General features: G+C 38.0%; 2 protein-coding genes across 3 annotated transcripts; one reads left to right on the top strand and one right to left on the bottom strand.

The window, feature by feature from the left end:
- Window positions 1-1763: 1763 nt before the first annotated feature.
- LOC127621949 (pre-mRNA-splicing regulator WTAP-like) lies at window positions 1764-9266 on the bottom strand. 2 transcript variants are annotated; one of them, XM_052095776.1, is made up of 8 exons: window positions 9085-9266; window positions 8274-8311; window positions 8120-8175; window positions 7964-8022; window positions 6104-6231; window positions 5082-5260; window positions 2718-2872; window positions 1764-2526 (listed from the first exon to the last, which is right to left on the bottom strand). In XM_052095776.1, the coding sequence occupies exons 2-8, from the start codon at window positions 8301-8303 to the stop codon at window positions 1880-1882; spliced, it is 1254 nt and encodes a 417-aa protein (XP_051951736.1). In that variant the 5' UTR covers window positions 8304-8311; window positions 9085-9266; the 3' UTR covers window positions 1764-1879. The 2 variants fall into 2 exon arrangements, 1 of the variants encoding a protein (XP_051951736.1); XR_007967925.1 differs by lacking the exon at window positions 1764-2526 and having other exon boundaries at window positions 2726-2872; window positions 4380-5260.
- A 572-nt stretch (window positions 9267-9838) lies between these two features.
- On the top strand, window positions 9839-18769 carry sod2 (superoxide dismutase 2, mitochondrial). Its single transcript, XM_052096446.1, has 5 exons — window positions 9839-9961; window positions 10787-10989; window positions 17745-17861; window positions 18117-18296; window positions 18598-18769. The coding sequence occupies exons 1-5, from the start codon at window positions 9933-9935 to the stop codon at window positions 18741-18743; spliced, it is 675 nt and encodes a 224-aa protein (XP_051952406.1). The 5' UTR covers window positions 9839-9932; the 3' UTR covers window positions 18744-18769.
- The last annotated feature ends 6123 nt before the right edge of the window (window positions 18770-24892 follow it).

Below are 24892 nucleotides of genomic sequence, written 5' to 3'. Positions count from 1 at the left end.
TATCGTTTACAAAAGCCTTGTACACGGTGTTTACTATCGCCAGTTTTTAATCAAAACTAAAGATGTCCGATCACAAATTAATCTCTTATCTGAATCGGTTCTTTAAAATGTATTGGTTGCAAGGGATAGGAAAGCAGTCTGAATCGGTTCGCGATTCAATCTGAATGACTCAAAGCTTGCGCTACTGAATATTTGTATGCGCTCTTACTTGCCTTCAGCTCACTGAGTATTTTATAACACAAAAAATAAAGATAACGCTGGTGGCAGTGGATCTACAATCAATGGAAACTAAACCTGAAAATGCGTCCTTTTTTGCGCCGTTGATGAAGAAGGTATTTATAAAGTTCAACTTGTAGCTTGTTTACGACTTCTGAAGGTAAATACATTTTCCGACCAAAAGAGTACCAAAACACGTATTAGCCTACACAAAAACACATAAAAAAAAAGTACTTTGAAGCACCATGCAAATACGGAATACAGAACGCTACATAAATATGATAATTGTATATCAAAGTACCATGATATTACCATCTGATACAATTGGAAATCACATTGTTATTGCCCAGATATAGATGTGCTCTCGCTCTCTCTCACCTGGCCTCTGATGATATATCCTGTAATTCTGTCTAGCTGCTGTATTTCTATATTGAATATATAGATGAATATTATACTATAAGTACGCAGAGTTTTACACAGAAATGTGCAAATGAAATAGTTTTGATGGGTATGAGTTTGTAGAGGTAGTAGTCTAAATATGAAAAATAAAGTGTACAAATACAGATTATTCATATTGAACACGTGTTTGTATAGGTAGTAGTACACATATGACAAATAAAATGTTAAAATACAAATGGCATGTCTAAATATGAATACATTTTTAAACAATAATGAATATATTTACGTGTACATTCCGGTATGTATTGCACTAAACTAAGATGTTGTACCAAGGCTTTGATAAACATCATATGAATAAGTATTTTCTATGCTTTGCATATGACAGTATGTTCCATTAGCTTAAATGTAGAAAGCCACTTTTGGTGTATAGCTTGTAGTGTAAGTTACTATCTCTTAAGTGTAGCTTTTAGCAGAGTTTAACTAATTTTTCTCTCGAGTATTTTGTAGCATAGCTTGCTACATTTTAGCAAGCTAAGCCTTTTCTCTTTGAGTAGCTTGCCCAACATTGCTTGTTTGAATACTAGGTATGTGCAATTGTACTGCTACATTTTCAGGCATTACAATTGATGTAGCCTAATCAAAGAAATATGCACATGCTGAAATATTTGTATTTTTTTATTGCAATTTCATTTTTCATAGCAAAAAATCTAAAAGGTTTATGTGACATTAAAATTCTTTATTGATATTTGGTCAGTACATGAAAAGGATTTAAATGAAAATTTAACAAGATACAGTTCAAAAACTACACACAAGTCAAACAAAAATGTTTTCTCTCTTGCCATGTAGTGGAACAAAAAAAAAGTTCAACATCAGGAAACTATGGACTCTCTGAACTTTACATTTCCATACTTAATTGAGCGTTATATCACACATAGCTAAATAATTTCTGGTTCTAGCAAGTGAGCATCTGAACAGTACAGTACCAGTGGTGTTCATATAACATCAACAGACTCTGAAGAGGAAAAATGGTTTTAAAATCATTCATAAAAAAAATATATACACAAACTTATTTCAAAGTTGCTTGCATTATAAACGTAATCAGCTGTTGGAGCATGTTGGAAATCCACTGAAATGAATTATGATAGAAGGTGGGGTAAAAAAAAAAAAGCATTTAACTTCCTCAAACAAACTAACTGGCCTGAAATATGACTTTTATTTTTCATGAGTTACTTAAAAAAAAAATCAACACTGAAATTTAAGAATGTTACAAAACAGACCCTGTGGAGGCATTGGTCACAACTGTTGCTGCAGTTGAGTCCAGACCATTTTGAGTGCTGTGCCGCGTACCCGCAGTCCTGCTGACTTTGGAGACAGCAGCGGCCTCATGGGAGTCAGCATTGGAGTCTGTATCATTAGAGTGCTGGGTCACTGATGTCTCACTGCCTGTAGGTGAGTCCACACTCTCGTAGCCTGCACTTAGCTGTGTCACATACCCTTCTCCACCCCTCTGGCTTCCTGCATCTTCTGAGTGGTTGGAGAGTTTTGACATGCCACCATGGGTGGGGCTGGAGACAGAGGGTGATGGTGGGAAATCTTCATCTGCACTGCTTGCTTCCCTATATAGACTGGACACAGAAACACCCCTCTGAGACAAATTACCATTGGAGGGACCATTGGAAACCCTTCCGCAGTCTTTCCCCACAGTGGAGCTGGAGGTGTTTGCAGCTTCTCTTTGAATGGGAGGTTCAGAGCTGGCTGAAGGTGAAGTTCTGCTTGGGCCAGCTCCACTAGAAATGCCTTGGGCCTGAGACAACTGCTGCCTGGTCTCCCTCAACTGCTGCTGAAGAACCAGGATAGTGCTCTGCATGCCCTCCACCTCCTCATCCAATTGAATGATGAAGTCATTCAGCTCTGGACCACACAGAATGCACAGGTAAAGAGGAGACAAAGACAGTGTGTGGTTGGTGTTGGTTTAAAACTTTGTTTCAGCCAATGTTTGTACATCGTAATGTTTTTGAAGGTTCTTGTCATGAACAACACATCACATAGTGTGTATACTGCATAGCGAATGAAGTGGCTGATGCAGTAGAGCATTCACTCACCATCTTGGCTGCTCTTTAGCTCTTCGCTGTACTTCTTCTGCAAGGCAAGCTCGGCCTCCAGCTGGGCGATGCGCCCCTGTGACAGCTGCCTCCCCAATTCCTGATTCTCCTGGATCAGCATGCGACATTTCGCCATCAGCTTCTTACCAGTCTGGCTGCAAGGGAAACAAGTCTAACATCACATCGTGAACATGGCCACAGGGTCAACACAAGTAGCCACTGCATTTACAAACTGGTGGTAATATTATACAACCAGAATTAACGTCAACAAACTGTCCAATGGCCATATTGGTCTCATTGTAAATTTTGTTGACCAATGACAACCAAAAAATTAAGTAACAATTCCAACATTTCTGGAAAGAGATCATGAAGTTATCAGACCACATCAAGTTAAACCAAAAAATGCATCTGACAACATCTAGCATGGAAGCATTCTAAACAGGTCATTGACCAAGGTTGCACAACCAAAGTTATTTAAAAAAAAATCTACAATGAAAATTATGGTAATCAAATTCCTGTACCTACATTTTAAAAAATTCTTTGCCTATTCTAAAACCATCTGCAATCAAGCAAGTAATAACAGCATCAATCGTGGCTTAATGTTATAGTGACTTATTTTATACAAATGACAGTGGTTAATAAAATGTTTTGTGCTTGAAATGTCCCTACAGTCCGTAATGCAATTTCCTGTATTATAAGTAAGAGATAAAATAACTCCAAAACTGGGAAAGGGGCTTTAATTATTTATACTTCATTTGAGACAAGTGTGCCAAAGCACTTCATTTAAATCTTAAAAACTCAGTTCAACCTTATGGTCACCGTTGCTTTGGTACCAAATACAATAAAGCTAGCAGCACTATTATCCTTTATCTTTAAAACATGGAATAAATTCTGAGCTAGTATTGCAGAAACATCTTATTTGCATACAAGACCAACACTTAACTCTGGTTAAAGAGCAGTCTGGGAAATACTCAATAGTGTTAGAATATAAAATATAAGGATCAAATTTGGAATCTTTCCTAAAATAAAGTCTCCAGCTTTCATTTCCTGGATTCTGACCCATGATGCAATCTCTGATGTATTAGTTAGTCACTTTTGAGCAGAGGGTTTTTAAAAGACAAGCTTTAAAAAAACAAAATGGCCAAACCAAGTAGTGTGGCATTAACGGTTTTCATTGATTTGCCAAGCTCAAAAATTGCTTTGGAATACACAAGAGATTTTAAATATATGTAACAGTTAGGCCTAAAATTTCCCATTACTATAAAAACTCTATTGAGCAAATACCTGCAAAGGAATTTAACGTGTCTCAGGAACAAATAACAGAATATAATTTTAATTCTCACCGGGTGACCGGAAAATAAAAAGTGGATTAGAAAGTTCCCTGAGTTAAAGTACAAATCATCATACAAAAACATTTGAACAGCTTGAATAGTTTCCTCAGACATACATAGCACATTGGCATTCACATTGAATAGAACAGTCATGTTTGCATCTGCAGCAGCGCAACAGCCAATGTAAAGTAGTTTACTAACATGACAAAAGTCGATTCACTTTCACCACACTGCTGTAAATGCAAGGTGCAATTCCAGAACAAAAACATGAAAGTATAATATTACGAACACAAAAAAAGAAAAAGGGAAGACACTGTACCGTATGTCTCACCTGTGAGGTGAACATATACCAAAGTCTTTGCAGATCCCTCAAAGTCTTACATGATAGCAAAGGCTTCCGCCCCAAAGTCTTAGGATTGTTTAACTCCACCCCATTTCATTGCATCACACTACATTCCCACCTCCCTGCATTACATTCTGGATTCTTAACCAGAGTCTCAAGATTTCTATGATGAGGTTTAATTGGGGGCATTTTCCTCTGCAAGACATTTAGTAGGGCCATGTCATGTTTTAAATGTTCAATCAGTGATCTTTAAACTACAGTTCAATCAGCTCCAGAGCCAACGATTTGCTCAAGTCTTTCATAGGTCGCCTTTTTTGTTACAGGAAACTTTCTAACATGGGATGTTGGGGGGAGTTTCCGCCGTGACCACCTCTTCAGGAACAGTCCCGATTCCTTCAGGCTTCTGTACCATGAGGGGTGTGGGGGGAGAGAGAGCTGAACCAAAAGTATCACCTGACCAAAACTGTTGTCTTGTTCTGATTTTACATTACGGTATGTGTAATAACAGGACAATACAAAAGAAAAAAATGTCTTTTGTTCTGAGTTTTGGCTTTAAAGTCTGAGTCTCGTTGTGAGCAAAACATTTCAGTCTTCCCCCACCATTATCTGCACTCCTGCAGAGGACAAGGTGGGGGGTGAATCAGGAAAGTCTTGACTTTTTGTTTGGAGTGGGGAGTTATTTTAGTTTACCTATCAGGTGTAAATTTCCAGGCACTCAGTTCATTTTGGGCTTGCTCCAGTTTGTCATTAGTCTGTTCCAGTTCACCCTTCATTTTGAGGAAAAATAAGTTGATGGCGGGATCCACCATGGACGATCTCAGCTGAGCAGCACTCGGTTGCTGGACTTGCTTCAGGTACTGGATTTGGGTCTGCAGGGTAAGAGAGAGAATTAGAACCTTGGCATGCAAAAAATGTCAACATGAAAAATAATATCCAGTCTACAAAATGTTATGACTCTTCAACAGCTTTGAGGTTAGAGTAATTTTATATAGTACTATTACAATGTATATTACTTTTGTAAACATACATCATGTGACATCTTTAAATGGTAGCGTAAAAGCAAACCGAGCACTGTGCCTAAATGCTAAAAAACTTGAGCAAAAATAAACCAAACATTTTGAAAGCCCAGGTTTACACCAGATGGCACAAATAACTTTCAGCTCAAATGTGGTGGAGCTCTCCGTAAAATCAGCTGTACCTGCAACAATTGTAAAAGTGGCAAAACTAAGGTTGGCCTGACTGTAAGAGCTGCATTTAAAGGTGCAACACTGTGTTCATCCACTATCCAGCTGTCTCTGCCTAAATGCATTTTGCTAGTTTTGTTGGCTTAGAAACAGCATAAAATTGTGCTTTGTTCCCTTGTTAAAACGCTAAAGCGAAAGTCAAGGATTAATGGAAACTACATTGTTCTCATCTCCTTATTTCTATTCTACCAGAGTCCAACTTTCAAACCTTTTGATAATAAGATTCGCAAAGGCCAACATTTGAAAACACATTTGAAAATACAACATTGGCTATAAGATATGAAACTAAATAGATCTGTTCAAGTGCACAAATGCATTTAAATACTACATCCACAAGAACACTATAAGCATGTTATACTATACGTCTTAAGACATACTCCACATTATTCAAGCCACTGTACATTGTCCATTTCTTTCAATGAGAACTGACCATAATGCAGTACTAAAAAGAGGTAGTTACACACTTACCGTACACTCTTGCATTTCCTGCTCCTTAGTAGCAAGCCTCATCACTAGAATGTTCTCTCTGCGTGCAGACTCTTGCTGCTGTTGCTTCAACTTCTCCTCTGACTCCTTAAGGCCCGTCACATCATTAGCTGCAAACATTACAACATTGATGCATTACTTATTGACATCCAGTTTTCTAAACATTAGACTTTCTTTGCATTCACATTAAAGGAATAGTTCACCTCATACCATCCCAAATATGTATGACTTTCTTCTGCAGAACACAAAGATTTTTTGAAGAATATTTTAACAGTAGGTCCATACAATGCAAGTTAATGGTGAGCAAAACTTAAAAGTAATCCGTATTATTCCAGTGCTTTAATCAATACCTTTTTAAGCAATCTTATGGATTTTGGGTAAGAACTGACCAAAATGTAACCCCTTTTACATGGTTCATCTAGCCATTGCGGTTTCTAGGTACGATCTCTATTACACTTCCTAGTGCCTGACACAAAGCCCTGCAGAGGATAGTGAGGACAGCTGAGAAGATCATTGGGGTCTCTCTTCCCTCCATCAAAGACATTTACAAAAAACACTGTATCCGCAAAGCAACCAGCATTGTGGACGACCCCACACACCCCTCACACAAACTCTTTACCCTCCTCCCGTCTGGCAAGAGGTACCGAAGCATTCGGGCCCTCACGGCCAGACTGTGTAACAGCTTCTTCCCCCAAGCCATCAGACTCCTCAATACTCAAAGAGACTGGTTTGACACACACGTGTCCTGAGTTGCACTTTAATTACTGTCACTTTATAACTGTCTGCTACCTCAATAACTTCTATGTGCATAGAACACTATCTCATAGTATGTTATGTTTACATTTTTAGAAACTGTCATCTTTTTGCACTACTGAGTACTGGTCGGCGCTGCACTGTCTATTGTCCTGTTCATTGTCAGTAATTTGTTGTACTGTCCTGTACTTTTTGCACATGTTTGCACGTGCACTTTATACAGGTATATATAGGTAGTTTATATAGGTATTTTATTTCGTTGTGTAGTCTCATGTGGTCCTTTGTTGGTCCTTTGTTGTTTTTATGTAGCGCCATGGTCCTGGAGGAACGTTGTCTCGTTTTGCTGTGTACTGTACTAACTGTATATGGTTGAAACGACAATAAAAACCACTTGACTTGACTTGACATGTTCAGAGTGCTAGGAAGCAGAGGCAGCCGATTTTGCCGGGGCTTCAGCCTCGAATGTTTTGAGTGTAGCCCCGAATGTATTTTGAAAAGTTGACTGACAAATATGAAACCGGAAAATAACGAAGCCATGTAAACCCCCGAAATCATAAGTTGCCTTATTTCATTGTGCTTTGGCTTTGCACATACTGCATACAGCCTGCAAAAATAGACATAGGCATAATCTAGCCTATAGAATAAGTTCCTTTGCTGTCGGTAGCCTATGGGCGACTCCGTTTCTTCCTCTCTGTTGAATATGCAGCAGGTAGGGGAGGAGCTAGCACAGTCATTGACATCAACTAACGTTACTTAGTGGCGAGTTAACAGCAGTTAGCAGGAAAGACAACAAAAATGAAGCAAATGAGGCTTTGGGGATTTTTCCGAAAGAAGTCAGTGGGTAAGAATTCACATTTGTTTTTGTCCTTAAAATCTGAAGATCATCATCTAGTTGGCTTTCACCCACAGTAGGCTAAACCTCAAGACGTCCACTACCGAATGCCTTTACACGTTGTCGCCTCTAGCTCCTCGTTAGCAAATGAAGACTTTTTTGGGGGGTTGAAGTATTCCTTTAACTACACATTCCTAACAAATTTACACCATTCAAGCTAATGAATTATTCAGAACATTAGGGATGTGAAAACTTACAGTTTAAATCAGTATATTTCACCTCAAGCATCTGGACATAAGCTTCATGCTGCTTCCACCTAAACCCAGAACAAAAACATTAGCATCCAGCCAGTCAAAGATTCAACTGATACAATCTTGTAGATTATTGCACATCAAAATCCTTGCATTGGCTACCTGGTACACAGCTCCTCTCGAGTCAGGGTCTTCATGTCAGATTCACTCAGGCGAACCTGCGAAGACAAAAAATAGATATAAAGACTTAAAAGTCTACCAAATGTTGGGGGAGAGATTCCCTTATAATCAGATTAGACTGCGACAATGAACTCACCTTCTTCGGGAGAGGTTCTTCATTGGTCATTCTGATCTCTGAGAGAGAGAGAGAGAGATACTGAGAAATCAAGCATCAAATAAATAAAAAATTCACATGCAGTAACGACAGACAGATTCATAGATCTCACACGCCTACATATGGGCTATTGCAAAAATAGGCCACGAAGCGAAAGATTAGGTATTTTTTTCATAAATTCCTCAATTTCATGTCAGTGGAACTCAGAATCTATAAATTTAAAGATCTTCGTAATTATGCATTTAAAATTTATATATTTACGTTAAAAAAAAGTGCAACGCAATTTGTGAAAATGAGTTGCTCGCCTGAAAAAAATGAAACTAACCCATTAACTGGGAAATACACTGGCTTACTGCATTCATTAACTCCGTACATCAAGTTCTTACAACAATGTGTTAACGAACACATTTAACCGTGGTATCAATGCACTAGCGGAGTATCATGTCGGTAGAACTTAAAAATGTATCTAAACACTATGCAAATATTACTACACGAATGCGTGTAATACTTGCCGTTCACAGAATACGAGTTGACATGCTAAACGCTCAGCGTTGCAATCAAACGTGCGGAATCTCATATAAACGGAAACTCGCGGTGTCGGCAAAATACGAAGCCTACGCCTAATGCCGATTCCTCTTAAAATAAAACCAATTAATAATAACCAAAGGACTCGGTGGAATAAAAATTTAGCCGGCACCTTAATGAAGCCGTTCGTCACAAAATGGCGGAGAAGGAAGAGACTCTCCCTCTCCGAGAAGCAGCACTTTATATGAAAGAGCCTTCAAACACTTACCAGACCCGATTCACCTCGACCAGAATATGGCAAATTTCTTCAAAAACGAGAATAATTATTTAGTGTTTATGTTGAAATATAATTCTCTCGGGAGAGGGGGGTAAATGCTGCGTTTATTATTTAGACTAAGAGGAGTGCGTCCGCCATGACCAGCGCTTGTGATGCACCGCCGAACAGCACTGTGTTCGCGCGGGGGCTGAGGGGGAGGAGCGGGAGCAACCAACAGGAACCCTTATTTAAGATTACACATTGACGAGTACATAAATAGTTGAATTCACATTTTAAAGATGTGCATGGTAGTTTGGGCACCTTCTTTCGATTTTCGTCATATGAAAACCTGTTTTAGTAACTCTTAACCAACCCATCTGGTTTGCTCTTGCTATTACTTCCGTAGCAATCCAAATTGTTCAATTAATTGTGCTGTGATGTTGGATATAACAACACGTACAATCACCATAAACACTGCATTATAAGTTCTGAAACGAAACTATTTTTTTCAATGACTTCACTGTCTAGGCCTAGAATGACTGGCTGAATAAGACCAGTTCGCAGAGGGGGGTGCACGGTATTTGTACCGTTTCTTAACTTCCAAAAATCTTGTTCACTTGAGATATCTAAAGTAAATAAATATTTATATATTTAAAAATATTCGTTAAATAAATAATGTATTAATCCATCGTTTATTTTCATTCAATAACCAATGACATTTTAGACATCACAGCGTAATACCCCTATTTGGGCAATAGTGGTACACTCCGGTCCAAGTTGAAGTTACATTTTCAAGGGCAGGTTGGAATAGATCGTGTTTAGATCCAGTGCATGTGTGTTGACGTGTGACGGACAAGAACATGCTGTGCAGAGTCGGATATGTCCGCAGGTAAAGTTTTAGCTGAAGTCTAAAACAGCTTTGGCATTGTGCGCAGTTAAATTAATGTTCAGAAAGGGATGTTTATTTGATAATGTATGGCGATATAGATAAACTGCGCACTCTTATCTGTGTTAGAGCGGCCAAGCTAACTGCTTTGCACTGTGTAGTTTGGGTATCTGACATAACCAATGCAAGTTTTATCACAGATTTAGGAAGTTTAACTGATGTGTTGATTTGGAACTGTTTACATGCAATCGCATTAGCTCTCGAAATGTTGTCAAACAACAATTTCCAATCAATATGATTTAAATGTGAAGTGACCACATCTTTGTGTAGGGGTGTGCGTGTGGTTTATTTTATTTTAGCTTACCATACAAACCTGCTTTGTCCTTCATTTTGAAATGTAGGACCTATTGCAATTCTAAAATAATGATTTGTTTGCATGCACTCAGAATCAACTCCGCTTCAGTGTAAAATATATCAAGAAACCACACTACACTATCACACACTCTCAGTTTTATGCTGCCAATATCTAAAGTCAGGCAAGGTCTACTGTACTCTTGTCACCCGACTGCTGCCATGTAAAAAAACAATCTAGTGTGACCTCGTCGCCACTGTAATTCAGCATTACTTGCAATAGATTAGCTACCCTGCCAAGATGTCGCAATACTTTTGTCTCACTTAATTCAGTAGTGAATGAGTAGAGTGGTCTACATCCCCACCCCACAAAAACACTGGGAAATCTTTGGTCTATTAATTAAAGCTATATATTAAAGATTGTCTTTATCTGTCCCCATAGTTACTCTGTTTTATTTTATTTACTGTCCATTCTAGGTGTGCTGCCACCTTGAACCCCATCTTGGGTGCCATGGCCTCCAGACAGAAGCACACACTCCCTGACCTCCCCTATGACTATGGTGCACTTGAGCCACACATTTGTGCTGAGATTATGCAGCTGCACCACAGCAAGCACCATGCAACATACATCAACAACCTCAATGTCACTGAGGAGAAATATCAAGAGGCTCTGGCCAAGGGTGAATATAAATGACTTGGCTTTTAAAAGAAGTGTAAAACCTGAAAGGGATGCAGAACATTGGACATGATATGGTAGTAATAGATATAATGTAATAGATATATAAATCGATATGATGTGATACTAAACTTAAATCGGTGTGAAATAATCCTAAAAATAGAATGGAATGAGGCCCTGGGTCACTAAAGACCTGAGGTATGCATTTAATGTTTAAACATGTGCATCTTTCTTACACAATTCATTAGAAAATATGTAGTCAAAACATTTTTTTCTGTGTTTACATCCAGACATTTATTCCATTACTAAATAAGAATAAGTAAAAAAATGTATAACATTTTCTCGTACATCTCAACCTCTTAAACACTTAATTTGAAGTAATATATAAACACATTCGCTCTTAAATGGAACATATATTAAGGAACTGTGTTGGGTAATGTTACTTTTAAAAGTAACTCGTTATAATATTGCATTACTCCTTAAAAAATGTACTTAATTAAAAAGTAATTTATTTTATGGAAAATAAAGCGTTACTTTTTTCTCATGTTATTTTTTTCTCACGGCCAATTTCTCTTCTACTATGCCATGCATTCTGTACAAGAGACATTACAGGTCATGCAACACTCATATTGTACAACACTCATGTCAAAACAACATAGTAAACAAACAGATATTTAGAAAGTAGGTATTCACGTCATATTTATAATAAAGGATCAGTAACATGAATATGCATGATTTGTTTTTCAACATAGCAGCCAATTTGAATAATGAAGAATGTCCACTGTCTTACCTAAAGCAACAAAGTCCAACTCTTGAACCTGCATCATATCTTTCATATGATTCTGCCAATCAACAATGCCAGAGTCAATTTATGATGTTTTTCAAAAATCAGGATACATTTTAGTGGGGATTACCAGTCTAACATGTTCAAGGAACAAATCTGATGAATAAATAAATATTTTTCACTTAAGTCATCTCAGTGAATCTTGTTTCGAGTTGATCCATGGTGCGTACGGACGCCACAACTTCAAAGGCTTTTTAAATGCTACCAAAATGTCATCAAAACGGTTTGTTTCATGACTCGAACTACTTGTTTATTATAAGACAAAATTGTAGAATATTTTTAGAAACCAAGTCATTTTCTCTGCATATACAATCGATGTAGAATGTTGCTCGGAGCCACTGATCCAGAGTCCACTTTTCTCATCCCATTCTTACAGTTACGGGGAGCTCTAACATGGAGCAGTTCGGCCGCATTAGTCAGTGAATTGAGCGAGTATTTCACCCTGTGTATCATGTCATGTCCAGTGGAAGACTAGTCTTATAATCCCTCTGCCTAAACGTGTTTACTGATATGTTTTCATGCAGTGTGTATTAATACGTGAATTAACCGCATTTCACTCAACCGAATTTTGTTGACCTTCTATTACATAAACCCTCCTGTTATCCTCAAATTTACTAACATCTTTTATCCTTGGGGTCAAAATATATGCAAAAAAAATATGCAAATCATCATAAAATCTCACTGAATGACCTAAAATTGGAAAGGGATCTTTTTGGTGTTTTGACTGCTTTATATTATTTCTACGTACATATTTGTGTTATTTATAACATTTGGAAAGAACAATTTCTGTTATCATAGATATGGCATGTATTATATTCGGGGTCAAACTGACCCAGGAAAAACAAACAAAATTTCAAGCAGGATTTTATTTGAAAAACAGAACATCATCAGAACATCAGTAAGGAACACACAACTGTTCATTATTTACAAAATACACCTATAAAAATTTAAATTGAGCATTGTGTCAGGGATTGTTCTATGCTATGTTAAGTGCTATGTATGCAAATCTGTATGTGTGAGAGTAAAATAAACAAAGTTACATAGTCACCAAAATGAGTTTGACAGAATATGAACGGTATATTATTTTTCCTACAGCCCACCAGAAGGTACAGTCCAGCCTTTTGTCTGCACTACTGTGCACATGATGTGCAGAGGGTGTGTGCGTGTTTCTTGCAGATGTATTTCTTGCATTGCACACAGGTGTTGTTGATCTTGGAGTCATTTCTGTTGGGACAGACCTGGCACCTGCCATGTTTTCTGTCTGCAGTTTGAACCACTGGGGTGTGTGTGTCTTCATTTGGATGTTCTTCTCAACAGTTGCAGCAGCTGTTGATGCTCTTGGAAGGCAATGTCTTCTCTTGATATGAGGTTTTACCAGCACATAACCCAGCTGCTACAGGAAAATCCTCCTTCAACTCAGTTTTCCACGGTTCCAATCCTTGTTTATTTCGCTCCATAATACAAAGGCATTGTAGGCGCTCGCATCAATGATGTTGAAGAAAATGGGCCAACAGCCAGTCATGCATCGGCAGCTGTAGCTGGCTGTGACATTGTCCAGATTACCAACCCCTCCCTTTGTCTTGTTGTAGTCCAAGTCCATTCATGGTTTTCTGTCTTCTCTGGTGCTCAGGACAGCATCTTTGTGTATGGTGATCATCAGCAGGACATTTTTCCCTTTCTTGGGGCAATAGGACATGACAGTGGCTTTGCCAGTGAAGGCAAACATTGAAGATGTTACCTTCCTGTTCTTCATCGCAAGAAGCTCAGAGGGAAGCTCCGGCTTGTTTTTTTTCTCACTGTCCCCTGTTTTCTGCAGTTCCTCACCGTATGTGGGCGTATGATGTGAAAATTATCACATGTAATGTTATGACCATTCAGTCCTTCAGCCATGTCTAGTGCCACCCTCATGCCCCTATTGTTTTCAGGTGCTTCCCCAGGGGATTTACCATTCTACACGTGCATATATCAGGCATACCTTGACTGTGCATCACATGCTTCCCATATTTTAATACTGTATTTGGCCGGTTTGCTTGGTATGTATTGTCTGAAGGGACAGCGCCCATGAAATGCAACCAGACATTCATCCACAGTGACATGGGGGCCTGAATTTTAAAGAAAGGGTAATCGCTGGATCCACTTGCCCCATACATCCTGTATAGCTGTGAGTTTGTCATGCTCTCATCAGCCCTGCCTTGTTTTCTGTCATCAAAGCGTATGAATCTTTAGAGACATGGGGTTTGGAAATATTGCCCTTTCCAATGTCAGCATTCCAAAGGCTTGCTGTTGCTTCTTTTGACCTGTACACTCCTGCCAAAATGAGCAACCCAATGTAGGCTTGCAAGTGGGTCACATCCAAGTCTTTCCAACTGTCCCCATACACACGCCTCCCCTTTAAGTTTGTCATCTCAAGTATATCCTGTTCGATTGATGGTGTTACGAAGAGCTCGAATGCTGATTTTATGTCTTGGGCATGGCTGACAGCGTATCTGGTGGGGCCTGGAACCATTTTGATGACAGTAGCAGTGCGAAATCTACCCTGTTGTTCAAGTGGGGAGAGGGACCATAATAACTTTCCATTTTTGGAAGGTAATGTGTCTGCTGGTGGTTGTGAGACAACAGGAGGGTCAACTTCAAGAGTCTCAGTCTCATCAGAGATGCATCATAATCAGGGTCCTCCTCAACATTATCCTCTGTCTAAGACACATTTTCCTCTTTCATGGTCAAAGAACTGTGACCACCTCTCATTGACAGAAAATCTTTGCTTAGTGGTCATTTTCAATTGAGAGAGTTTATAAAGAGAGAGCCCGCTGAGCAAGAGAAATGGTTTAGAAGGCTGCTGTGCAAGATTTTATATGTTTGTTCCTCCCCTATGTTGGGTGAAGTATCAAAGTCATCGTGAGGATTATGTTTCCTCCTCCCCTACAGCATGGGAAATATCAAAATTCTCGTAGGAATAGCTTGTTTGCACATGACGTCACTTCACTGCGTTGCTGTGGCGTGAAATGCAGATGGAGGGCAGGAAGTGATTTTCTACATGGGCATTTTGAGTTTGTGATTTGTTCAAATCGATCAAACTGAGAAACCACAAGGAGCCTTTATCGTGTACCAAAAGTACAGGGGGGAAAATGCAAGAAATTGACTGAAAAACGCTGGAAAAAATGGCTTGTAAACTTGCGTCTGCGGTCTGGAGGAGCCGAGTCGGATAGTGCTCGTGTGTGTGCAGTGACCACTTCATCAAAGGTAAGTTAATACAACTTATGTGGCTATGTTTATGTAATGTTAGCTGTTTCCATACTTTGTAAAGTAATTGTTTTTTCTTTTCTTTGTGTTTGTATCCCTGTAACTGAACAAAAATACGTAATGATAGCAAAGCTAAATACAAACTTAAATAGCTTACCCTGCCATGCAATTGCAATGAGCTGCAATGACTTATCCGTCTTGTTTCGTGATCCATGTCTTTAGTGGCATTTCGGCAGACCTTTGAGAGTGGTTAACCTAATAACGTTAAGTAAACAACCATAACGCTAATATCGAGAGGCACCGTAGCGTTTAATGTTTGTTGCTTGGTTAATCCACAGGATAAAAAATAAATGCAACTCACCTGGGCAAAAACCAAACAACAGTTATTGTGGAGCACCTTGGTACCGAGGTCGTTGACCCAACCACTAACAAAAAAGTTGTATGCCTCTACTTTTGTATGCTTTCATTTGTTTACTGGAGTAGAAGGATGTCTGGAGGACAAGGTAGTTGCTTATATCTACTACCTCGATGGCAGGCAAGTATTCAGTTGAAAAATCACTCCTTCATATCATAACGATCACGTCCAACATATGTTGTGATTTTCTGTTTATACATTTCTCTCGTAATAGCGTCTAAACTAGTACAGTACGGACTTTCCTCCATCTCGTCCATTCTGCTTTTCACTTCCTGCCCTCCATCTGAATTTCGCACATCATAAGAATCACGTTACTGCAAACAAGCTATTATGTTTTCCCCTCCCCCATGTCGTGTGAACTATCAGTGGTTCTCGCAATACTACAGGTGTGGTTAGGTTAGGGCCCTTAAGCAGAGGGAAGTTATATTTTTTTAAGATTATAAAATTACATGTTATAGTGACTTCAATATCATTCAAAACAAATGTATGTAAAATTTGTATATTTCTTATGTTTTATACAGCTGTCAATCATGTATTTAGAGACATTAAACATTGAATGGGGTCAAATTGACCCCAAAGATAACAGGAGGGTTAAAACACGAAATGTGCATGTGCGTTAGCAAGATGATTGGCAGGTTATTGGCTCTTTTACCTGCAAGGCAGGACTTCCTTTCTACATCCATTGACTGTTGGGTGCTAGAGCTTCTTAATTGGGTGTTCCAATTTCTCCCATTCATTTAAATTTAAGTGACTCATCTCTATCTGGCCTCACACTCTAAAGAAATACAATGGCAATCATGCAATACGTCTCCTCTCCAAAGTTTGCACACTTTTACTCCTGATTTCTCACTATACAGGGACAGTAGAGGTGTACAAAAGCAACAAGTTTTTTTATTTAACCAGTAACTGCATTACCTTACTCGTTACTCAAAATATCTGATTACATAATGTGTTACTTTTATTGCGTTACCCCAACACTGTTAAGGAATAACATTTTCATTGATATTTTAAAATTAAAAAGAGTAACTGTACATACTCTTTCAGAACTCCGAAGCTTCCTGCCCAGTCTAAAAGAACATTTATTGAAACTTAAGCTGCAAAAAAAAAAAAGATGACAGAAGTCCTTGGATTTCTGTTGTCAGAATCCTGTTTTTGGATAAAAAAAAACTTGACTAACTTTATAAGTGGACCACAGTAAAAAAAAGTTTAATGATTTGATGTAGGCCAAAATACCAGTAAAAAAGGGAGAATATTTTCACCATAGTGGCATTCAACTGATCACAAAGTACAGTCGACATTACTGATGTAAAAAAAATAGCACCATAACTATTTGAAAAAAGTAATTTTTGATCAAGTAATCATGCTAATTTGGTACTAGAAAATCACTTGCTATTATTTCAAACACAGTTGAAAGCTATTTAGTTCATTATATGAAGATTAACATTGTCTTTGAGTTTGTTTTTGAGTTGCTACAGTATGCAATAGACTGGCGTGTCTTAAGGTCAGTATTAGGGGGAAAAAAATGGCAAAATGTATTTATTTATCGCCAGTCAATTATTGTTTTGAGGAATGAAGGCTATACAATGCTTGAAATTGTTAAAAAACTAAAGATTTCATACAAAGGTGTACACTACAGTCTTCAACGACAAAGGACAACTGGTTCTATCAAGGACAGAAAGAGATTTGGAAGGCTTGTTACAACTAAACAAGAGGATAAGTACATCAGAGTCTCTTGTTTGAGAAAAAGATGCTTCATATCTCCTCAGCTGACAGCTTCATTGAATTCTACCCTCTCAACATCAGTTTCATTTACAACATTAAAGAGAAGACTAAGGGGTGCAGGCCTTATGGGAAGAATTGCAAAGAAAAAGCCACTTTTGAAACAGAAAAACAAAATGAAAAGTTTAGAGTTGGCAACAAATATTTGGAAAAGTGTCTTGTGGAACCCCATTAAGCTTTTGTGGGATCAGTTAGACTAAGGTGCGTGAGAAGTGCTTGACAAGACAGCTACATCTATGGCAAGTGCCACAGGAAGCATGGGGTGAGTTAGTAATGTCCTGACTATACATTGTGATCAGTTGAATGCCACTGGTGAATAAAAGCACCAATTTCTTTCCATAAGAGCAAAATCTGTATATTATACGCCAGTGTATGTTATGAATAAATTTGCGTTTACTAGATTCCAAGCAGTCAATATATATTTTTAGATTGTCTACATTGTGAAATACATTAAAGTAAGTTTTATCTTGCTTTGTTACAGGGGATGTGACAACCCAAGTGTCCCTTCAGCCTGCATTGAAATTTAATGGTGGTGGTCATATTAATCATACTATATTCTGGACTAATCTCTCACCAAATGGTGGAGGAGAGCCACAAGGTAAGGGTGGATGATGTTTATGTAGAACTCTTTCTAATGTCCTCATCCCTCTTGCAAGCCCATAACGTCTAATCAACCTGGGTTTTTCTGTTAATTTTGCTCAATCAGGTTACCCCATGTGGCAGCTTGATATGGAAGATTGTACACATTAATACATTTGAGAAGCTACAAGAATGATTTTTTTAATTTTTATACTTTTGTATCATTTATGAAATGCATAGATTTAAATTGAGTTTTTGTTCTTTCATTTTGCAGGGGATCTGTTTGAGGCTATTAAGCGTGACTTTGGCTCATTTCAGAAGATGAAGGATAGGATGTCTGCTGCCACAGTGGCTGTGCAGGGCTCTGGCTGGGGCTGGTTGGGCTTTGAGAAGGACAGTGGGAGGCTAAGGATTTCTGCTTGCTCTAACCAAGATCCTTTGCAGGGCACTACAGGTAAATATTCCTCAATGAGTTGTAGAGAATTAAATTATGGTTCTGAAGGTAAGAATCCCCTAGGGTTACGCTGTAAATAACTAATTTCATACTTGTAACAAGGCCTTAGTGTATGCAGTACACATGGAAATGCACCTGCTTATACATAAGAGCCATCCATATATCTTAATTAGCAGTTTTTTGTGTTCCCTAAAGTTAATGAATATTCTGGTAGACCACAAGAGAGAAAATATCAACTGTTTTTGTAGGTTAAAAATAAGTATTTTAACTTTTAATTCTCTGTTTCCCTTTTAAATTTGAGGTCTCATCCCACTACTTGGGATAGATGTCTGGGAGCATGCATACTATCTCCAGTACAAGAATGTCAGACCGGACTACGTTAAGGCCATCTGGAATGTTGTGAACTGGGAGAATGTCACCGAGCGTTTCCAAGCTGCAAAGAAATAAATTACACCACTCTTGGTTTAAAAAAACAACACCACGTCTATTTATATCTTTGAAGCGCACAGATAATTATACTGCATTACAACTACAAAACTTAACTCCGATTCTAAAGAAGTGTTGTTTCATGACATTTATGATACAGATTTGTGCGTCGTAATTCATAGCTTGAATTTGCATGAGAGTTAAACTTGATTATGTAAGGTATTGTTTTCATTGCATTGAAATAAAATGTTTTTTTTTTTAAATGGAAATAATCTTCTGTTTACTTGATTTGAAAAAAAAAAAAGGCTATGGGGGAAAAAAATCTGCTTTGTTTCTAAAATCTATCCTTTAATTGAAGTAAAACAATTAAAATGGGAAATATCTCCTTAAATATTTTTCTCAAACTCATTGGCCATAATTATTGGCACCCTTTTATTCAATATATTTTGCAACTTCCCTTTGCCAAGATGAAAGTTCTGAGTCTTCTCTTATAATGCCTAATGAGGTTGGAGAATCCATGCAGAATCTCTACAGATTCTTTAAATTCAGAGGTCTATGTTGGTGGACTCCTCTTCAGTTCACCCCACACATTTTCTATGGGGTTCAGGTCAGGAGACTGGGATGGCCATGGCAGAGAGTTTGTGGTCAGTGAACCATATTTGATTTGATTTTGATGTGTGTTTTGGATCATTGTCCTGCTGGAAGATCCAACCAGGGCCCATTGTAAGCTTTCTGGCAGAGGCAGTCAGGTTTAGATTTTTTTTATCTGTTGGTATTTTATGTCCATGATGCAATGTATCCGAACAAGATATCCAGGACCTCTGGCAGAAAAACAGCCCCACAACATTCAATATGCAGCATCACATTTAACTGTGGACATTGGGTAAATCATCTCTGTGTAAGCCAAACCCATCTCTGGTGTTTGCTGCCAAAATGCTTTTCTTTTTTTTTTCATCTGACCATAGAACCCAGTTGCATTTAAAGTTCCAGAAGTGTCTGGGGAAACTGTTAGTTAGTTGTTGGGAGAGAGTCTTTTTTTTTTTTTTTCTTCAAACCCTCCCAAACAACTTGTTATGATGTAGGTGACGTCTGATTGTAGTTTTGGAGACTTTCTGACCCCAAGACCCAACTAATTTCTGCAATTCTCCAGCTGTGATCCTTGATGAATTTTTGGCCACTAACCATCCTTCTCACTTTGCGTGGAGGCAATATACATACGTCCTCTTCCAGGCCATTTCATAACATCTCCAGTTGACTGGAACATCTCAATTATTGCCCTGATGCTGGAAATGGGTATTTTCAATGCTTTGGCTGTTTTCTTCTAACCACTTCCCATTTTGTGAAGCTCAACAACCTTTTGCTGTACATCAGAACTATATACTTTAGTCTAACCCACTGTGATTGATGATTAAGGGAATTTGGCCTGTGTGCTACCACATATTTATACCCCTGTGAAACAGGAAGTCATGGCTGAACAATTTCATGTTCCTAGTCACCCAGGTGCACTAATTTAAAAAAAAAAAATATGCATGGGAATATACGTCCGATATATTTTACTCTTAAGAATTTCTAGGGGTGCCAATAATTGTGGCAAGCATGTTTTGGAGAAAAATATTTAAACCCTTTCACTTGTTTTATTTCAATTAAAGGTTTAATTTTTGTGAATATTTTGAAATGCAGATTTGAGTGGATACAATGACACCCGAGATGGAGAGGTCTGGCGACTTTGGTGTGTGCACATGTTCAGTTTGTACATTTGTACAGAGATCATTTCACCTCTAAAGAACTACATTGTGCCAAAAAATGACCCCCCAAAAAAAAGACTAAAACAGCAATTGCAAGTGGGGTGGCCAATGAGGTGGACAGGCTTCGGCCACCCCTGGCCATCCCCTAGCTCTGCCACTGCATACGACTCCAGTGGTTGAATATGTCTTCTGAAGTGATCTAGTTGGTTTTGGGTGAGAACAAACTAAAATGTAACTCCTTTTTCACTGTACTTAATCTTGATCGCAGTCTCCTTGGCAAACATGATTTCCAGCTCAATTACACTTCCGATTGAGCCATCTAGCGCTTTGTGCATGCCTCCAAGCACTAGGAAGTGTAATGAAACTTGAAATCATGATTGTGCCTAAAGAGTGCAATGACAAGATGTACAGTGAAAAGGAAGTTACATTTTGGTCTGTTCTTACCCAAAATCAACTGGATTGCTTCAGAAGACATTGATGAAACCACTGGAATCGTATGGATTACTTTTTATGTTGACTTTATCTCCTTTATGAACCTTCAAAGTCTGGTCACCATTCACTTGCTTAGTGTGGACCGACAGAGCTGATATACTCTTCCAAAAATCTTTGTGTCCCACAGGAGAAAGAAAGTCATAAACATCTGGGATGGCATGAGGATGAGTATATGATGAGAGCATTTTTGAGTGCCTTTTAATCCCTTTAATGAAAATATGCCATACACAGCAGTGAGACTGGTATTAAATCTCTTGGGGATCTTTTTTTTAAATAGATTGACATTAGTTTGATACCCTTACTGTAGTCTTTCTTTCAATTACATTAAAACTGGTTTGTTAAAGCAGCAGCGAGCATGTAGCCTAGTGTCTTCTCTCAGCAACAGCAGAGGGTGCCAAAAACCAGCATGTACCGTTAATGGAGGGCTTTGCGAGAAATACCAGATAACTTCTTATATGCATTATGCGTTAATGAAAAAACCTTACATGACTATTTTTCCATGAAGTGAGAATGACATGTGACTGTGGTGGTAACGTTTCCTGTCCATTTTATAAAAAGTTTTTGTTCATTATTATTTCCAATCTCCATGCATAGCAATAGTAGGTGTTTGTAGCCCAGCTACTGATGTGAACTTGGATGCATTTATTTATTGGCAACCAGAAACAAGTGTAGGAGACAGGAGTTCACAATGTATCCAAAGCACATGCACAAGCACTTTGGAGGTGTTGTGGCCAAGTCAAGCCGGGCATTTGAAAGACATTTATTTTATGATTTTGTATCTTAATCAAATTTCTCTGGAAAGTCAGAATCTTATAGTACTGAAGAACAATTAAATTACTCATTTCCCTTAAGAAAGAAACTACAAAGAAAAAGTTTTAATGGCCTAAGGGTCATCTCCAGCAGGTTTAAGTATTTCCTCCTCTGCCGATTTTGCATTAGAAGTAGACAGTTTTCCCTTTGGCTGATGGGCCAGATAGTCCAGGTGTTTGGTTCAGTTTATAACTGGACAGCCCAAAACATGACCCATGAGGATGGTGAATACAAATTGAGCTTCATGCACCTACTTGTCCTGATTTGAGTGCTGTTGCTCTCACCCACATTCCTTCTAAGGAAATTTGAAATGTGCTATTAGACACTAAAGACAATTATTTTCAGAGTCATAAAGGGTAAAATTGTAAAATTGATCAAGAAGTTTTTAAAGGCAGGTTATCTGTCAAGGCCTGATGTCATTCATCATCAATTCATCTCAAAATACTCTAAACAATTGATCACTTTAAAGGATGCTTAATTTTCATGAGCTTGCAAACAATTGTAAGGGTTTAGGTACAGCAGAAATGCCACACGTTTTGTTCTGTATTCTGCCGGCTCATTGGAAAAAACCTTTAATGGTAGCCTTTTTCCAACTCGGACTGATGGGATGTTTTGGTGTGGCCTACTTTTTCCATCTTAAATTCTGAATGCCAGAGTTTTGCTACCTTCCACCACGGCTTGTAAAGTAGACCGGACTGCAGTCAGATTACAGTTTCTTCAGCTTCTGGAAGGAAAGAAGGAAAATACCAACAGCTATTCACCATGCTCTTTTTTTTTTTTTTTTTTTTTTTTTTAACCAAGCTATCCATCTGCTACTCAGACGCCACTCTCTCTTTTTGCAGGATTGTTATTCAGGAAATGTGACCTCTTTTCCTGTTTTCTCTTATATACTCATCTTTTTTCTTTCTGTTTGTCCTCCTATCCTATTAGTCACCTCATATAAGTGATCAGTTGGAATGTTTTCCATAATAGAGTGATAGATTTCATGTGTCCTAAGACAAAAATTAACAACCTTTTATTAGTTAACTGCAAGACCACCTGTGCCTGCTCTTTTATTGGCCTTTCCTAACAAATGTCTTTTCTCTTTGCCTCTTATCAATTTATCTACAACCCCAAACTAACAGAGATCAGTGATTAAATGCATATAGTTATAAATGCTTCCTTTCTGAGACAATAAGTTATGCTGTTTTGTCCGGTAATAATTATAATGATGTATATTATATCCAGATCAGTTTTGGCGATTAAAGCGGTTGGCATTGACATTGTAGTGTGCCTTCTCACTCTCTTATTTCACACCACTGACAGATTGTAGAGTTTTAGTATTCTGGCTTGACAGAATAATTCAGAAAATGCAGATTACATTTCTTTCTCTTCCTTTCATATACTATTGCTGAAAATACAATTTATTCTTGTATAAATTGAAGAATGTTTGTTCTGAGTCCATTATACTGTAATATATATATTCTGTAATCATAACCTACTCTAACAGAACTATAGCAGCAAATGAATTGTTTCACTTCAACTTTATTTTAAAATATTGTTTCTGTGAAATAATTAAGCATTCTACCACGCGATCTAGTGTTTATTTTCTACATTTTTATTATTTTTATTGTTGAAAGATGAACAAGACGCATTTGCCCAACCACATGGTCCATTATGGTGCCTATAATAGATGGTTTGGGTTGGGAAAAGAGCCGTGTTTTCTATGCATTACAAAAAGTGCACCATTATTATTTCTGAAAGTTCAGATGTGGTGGCAGAAAAGGGGTTGGTAATAAAAATTGTGTTGTATTGTACAGTTTACAGTTCAAGGAAAACTTTGTGTCTCTGTGTGGAAATCAGTTTATGCACACATTTCTCAGATTGAATGTGGTTGTCACTTTTTATTTTGGGTACCCGTAAGCATCATGGCTCCTAGAGACCCACTATTTCATTTCCTTTCCTACCATGTAGAAGAGAAATTACAATAAACACACTTTTACTTTGACTATACTTCCTCATGCGTTCCAAAACCAGGGCTGTATCCCAATTCCTGTACTTTCAGATTATGTACTGAATTCGATGGAGAACTTGCATCTTGATCTTTGATGAAGTACATAGTACTGGTGTGTAGTGTAAATAATTCGCAGACAAACTACATCAACCATGTTGACATTGTCCTTTGATGCATATGTTATTTGTCCTGTGACTTTTCTTAGTTTGTATAACCAAATATGCCAAATATAAAGCAGATATTCTTTCTCTATTAGGTTTGCCAACCTTCCCTTATCTTGGGCCAGTACTGAGCATATTTAAAGGGTTGGTTCATCCTTAAAATGAAAATTCTGTCATAATTTACACATTTTCATGTTGGTCTTAACCCGTATTACTTTTTAATTTCCCTGAAACACAAAAGGAGGTATCGAGCAGAATGTCTGTCACCATTCACTTTCATATCATCTTTTTCCATAAAATGAAGTGAATAGTAATTTATGCTAAAATGAACATCTCCTTTTGTGTTCCACTGAGAGAAAAAAGTAATATGGGATTGGAACAACATAAAAGTGAGTAAATGATGACAGAATTTTCATTTATTTATTTTTGGGTGAATTATCCCTTTAAGACACAGAGACTGGGTTCCAATTATTATTTCCTTTCATCTACCAACATCTGAACCAGAAAATGTCTTTATTAGGAAACACCTGTACACCTACATATTCATGTGATTATCTAATTGGCCAATCATTTGGCAGTAATGCAGTGCATAATGTCATGCAGATACAGGCCAGGAGCTTCAGTTAATGTTCACATCAACAATTAGAATGGGGAAAAAATTTGATTTTAGTGATTTCGACCGTGGCACGATTGTTTGTGCCAGACGGGCTGGTTTGAGTATTTCTGTAACTGTTGATCTCCTGGGATATCCACAAGCAGCAGTCTCTACTCAGTTTAATCAGAATGGCGCCAAAAACAAAAAACATCTAGTGAGCGACAGTTCTGTGGATGGAAATGCCTTGTTGAAGAATGAGGTCAACAGAGAATAACTAGACTGTACATTTGTAGTGAGCAGAATGGCATCTCAGAATGCACAACAAATCAAACCTTAAGGTGGATGGGCTACAACAACAGAAGACCACGTTGGGT

This window comes from Xyrauchen texanus, chromosome 28 (genome assembly GCF_025860055.1).
Source record: "Xyrauchen texanus isolate HMW12.3.18 chromosome 28, RBS_HiC_50CHRs, whole genome shotgun sequence".
NCBI classification, from domain to species: domain Eukaryota; kingdom Metazoa; phylum Chordata; class Actinopteri; order Cypriniformes; family Catostomidae; genus Xyrauchen; species Xyrauchen texanus.
The sequence above is the reverse complement of the archived record's forward strand: the minus strand, read 5'-3'. Positions and strand labels throughout refer to the sequence as shown.

Bases quoted from the DNA above. Each gene is read 5' to 3' on its own strand.
- sod2 (XM_052096446.1), top strand. From the start codon at position 9,933: ATGCTGTGCAGAGTCGGATATGTCCGCAG. The intron at 17,862-18,116 runs GTAAGGGTGGAT...TTCATTTTGCAG, and splicing joins TGGTGGAGGAGAGCCACAAG to GGGATCTGTTTGAGGCTATT. The intron at 18,297-18,597 runs GTAAATATTCCT...TTTAAATTTGAG, and splicing joins TCCTTTGCAGGGCACTACAG to GTCTCATCCCACTACTTGGG.
- LOC127621949 (XM_052095776.1), bottom strand. From the start codon at position 8,303: ATGACCAATGAAGAACCTCTCCCGAAGAAG. The intron at 8,023-8,119 runs GTAGCCAATGCA...TTCTGGGTTTAG, and splicing joins CGAGAGGAGCTGTGTACCAG to GTGGAAGCAGCATGAAGCTT. The intron at 6,232-7,963 runs GTAAGTTTTCAC...TAATGTTTGCAG, and splicing joins GAAATATACTGATTTAAACT to CTAATGATGTGACGGGCCTT.